Source organism: Carassius gibelio, chromosome A15, assembly GCF_023724105.1.
Source record: "Carassius gibelio isolate Cgi1373 ecotype wild population from Czech Republic chromosome A15, carGib1.2-hapl.c, whole genome shotgun sequence".
Taxonomy (NCBI): Eukaryota; Metazoa; Chordata; class Actinopteri; order Cypriniformes; family Cyprinidae; genus Carassius; species Carassius gibelio.
The window spans coordinates 236,980-239,479 of record NC_068385.1 but is presented as its reverse complement, the minus strand read 5'-3'; the positions used below and the strand labels follow the sequence as shown (position 1 = coordinate 239,479).

Sequence of the window (2,500 nt, the reverse complement as noted above, 5' to 3'; positions counted from 1 at the left end):
ATACTAAGGTATAACACATATTAAAATATAGAAATTGTGAGTAAAAATATTCCGTACAATTAATTCTAGTCCAGTAAATCACAAATGACTGAAAGTCAGTAAATCTGAAAATTCCATGGATATTATTTTAAAAACAAATATATTTTATTTTTCTGGTTATGCTGAGAGTAAAAATATTTGTAATAATTTTACAAATAAATAAACTGTGAATATAATCTTAATTCTTGTCAAATGACTGGAAGTTTATAAAATCTAAAAATCTCATGGACATTTTTACAATGAATATCATTTTTTCTAGTTGTGCTGAAATACATTACATAAAAAATAGAAATTGTGAGAAAAAAATCTTCATTCTTATGTCCGAAATTTTGTAAACGCCATGGACATTTTTATCATGAACATATATTTTTCTGGTTATGCTGAGGCGTAAAATATTTTTAAAACATTTTAAATGTAGAAATTGTGTAGAATTTGAATCTTTAAAAGTCTTGGAAATTCATTGGTTAAAAAAGGCGAGAACTCTGAAGATCATTTATCTCTTAAATGTAAATGTTTTTAATTTTTTATTTAATTCTTAGTGAATTATTTGAATCTATGCACACTCTTTGTATCTGTAAATGAATAAAATAGAACATTTATCACAGCAGATGAAGCACAGGATGAATCTGAACTCTGACCCCTGACCCCAAGCACACACCTGACATGAAGGTGAATCCGGCGGGCAGCTGCATGACTCCTGCTGGGGCTCCAGTGCTCTTGGCTCCGCTGGTGCCGGGGGGGGGCAGGTAGCTGGTGATGGGGAAGGACGGGCCGCTGCTGGCCTGCATGCTGGTGGAGGAGCTGGGGACGGTGGGTGGAGCGCTGGTGCTGCCCGGGACACTGGCCACGGTGAACGCCGGCTTCAGAGCGTCCTGTGAAGACCAGCAGCGCTGATGAGGAACACTGCAGTGGAGCTAAACCACACGAGCGGCCCGAGAGAGACACATTCACAGCCTAAGATTTACATCATGATATCAAACTCTGTTTGGTGAAGTGCTATAACATAGTCTAGGGATGTAACGATTAACCACGATCCGGTCAAAATCGATTTAAATATGTGACGATTCAAATCGGTTGAGATGCTAAACAAATTCATGGTACAATTGGAGCAGGAGTTTATATGAATGTATCTCTGAGCGGAAGTGACTGTCTTTAGAAATGTTTACGTGATGTTTTCGTTTCATCCTGCCTCTGAACGATGCATAATAAAGTACTTTTCATAAGCGCCACCTGCTTTGTTTACGGTGGTTACCAAGGAAACACTGCATCACTGCTGTTCATGAGTGCAGCTTTGCTTTGTTTTTACGGTGGTTACCAAGGAAACACTGCATCACTGCTGTTCATGAGTGCAGCTTTGCTTTGTTTACAGCGGTTACCAAGGAAACACTGCATCGCTGCTGTTCATGAGTGCAGCTTTGCTTTGTTTACAGCGGTTACCAAGGAAACACTGCATCGCTGCTGTTCATGAGTGCAGCTTTGCTTTCTTTTTACGGCGTTACCAAGGAAACAATGCATCGCTGCTGTTCATGAGTGCAGCTTTGCTTTGTTTACGGCGGTTACCAAGGAAACACTGCATCACTGCTGTTCATGAGTGCAGCTTTGCTTTGTTTACGGCGGTTACCAAGGAAACACTGCATCGCTGCTGTTCATGAGTGCAGCTTTGCTTTGTTTACAGCGGTTACCAAGGAAACACTGCATCGCTGCTGTTCATGAGTGCAGCTTTGCTTTGTTTACAGCGGTTACCAAGGAAACACTGCATCGCTGCTGTTCATGAGTGCAGCTTTGCTTTCTTTTTACGGCGTTACCAAGGAAACAATGCATCGCTGCTGTTCATGAGTGCAGCTTTGCTTTGTTTACGGCGGTTACCAAGGAAACACTGCATCACTGCTGTTCATGAGTGCAGCTTTGCTTTGTTTACGGCGGTTACCAAGGAAACACTGTTCATGAGTGCAGCTTTGCTTTGTTTACGGCGGTTACCAAGGAAACACTGCATCACTGCTGTTCATGAGTGCAGCTTTGCTTTGTTTACAGCGGTTACCAAGGAAACACTGCATCGCTGCTGTTCATGAGTGCCACCTGCTGTCAGAGAGTGAATCTGCGTCTCATTCAGAGTTTCTGCTCTTTTGTTCAGTTATGTTTTATGTAGTATAATTTCACAAAACTGAATTCAGACCATTCTGTTTCTGCTTCAAATATTGACATTCTACAATCTAGATAGAAAATTACACATGCTGCATCTTTGTTTGGATCATGATTAAAATCCAGTGGTTGCCTCTAGTTTTAAATGGAAAGCGCACAGACAAAGCCTCAGCTTCATATTCCATTTATGTATTTATTGAAATAGTAATTATATAATCATAATGAGCAGCTGACTGAACACTATTCTTCTGACTGAAGACTGTATCTTCAGAACTAGGATTACAGTAAATAATGCAGTTCAAATAAAGTTCAATGCATTCAT

General features: G+C 40.1%; 2 protein-coding genes across 3 annotated transcripts in view; both read right to left on the bottom strand.

Moving 5' to 3' along the window:
* Nucleotides 1-2,500, bottom strand: part of LOC128028896 (serum response factor-like) — a 190,813-nt gene that overhangs the window by 6,079 nt on the left and 182,234 nt on the right. The window lies entirely within an intron of this gene.
* The window catches only part of LOC128028895 (serum response factor), a 20,511-nt gene that overhangs the window by 6,079 nt on the left and 11,932 nt on the right, over nucleotides 1-2,500 (bottom strand). For both annotated transcript variants that reach the window (XM_052616215.1, XM_052616214.1), the window contains exon 3: nucleotides 698-911. In XM_052616215.1, coding sequence (XP_052472175.1) covers nucleotides 698-911 — 214 coding nt within the window. The remainder of the gene's footprint in view (nucleotides 1-697; nucleotides 912-2,500) is intronic.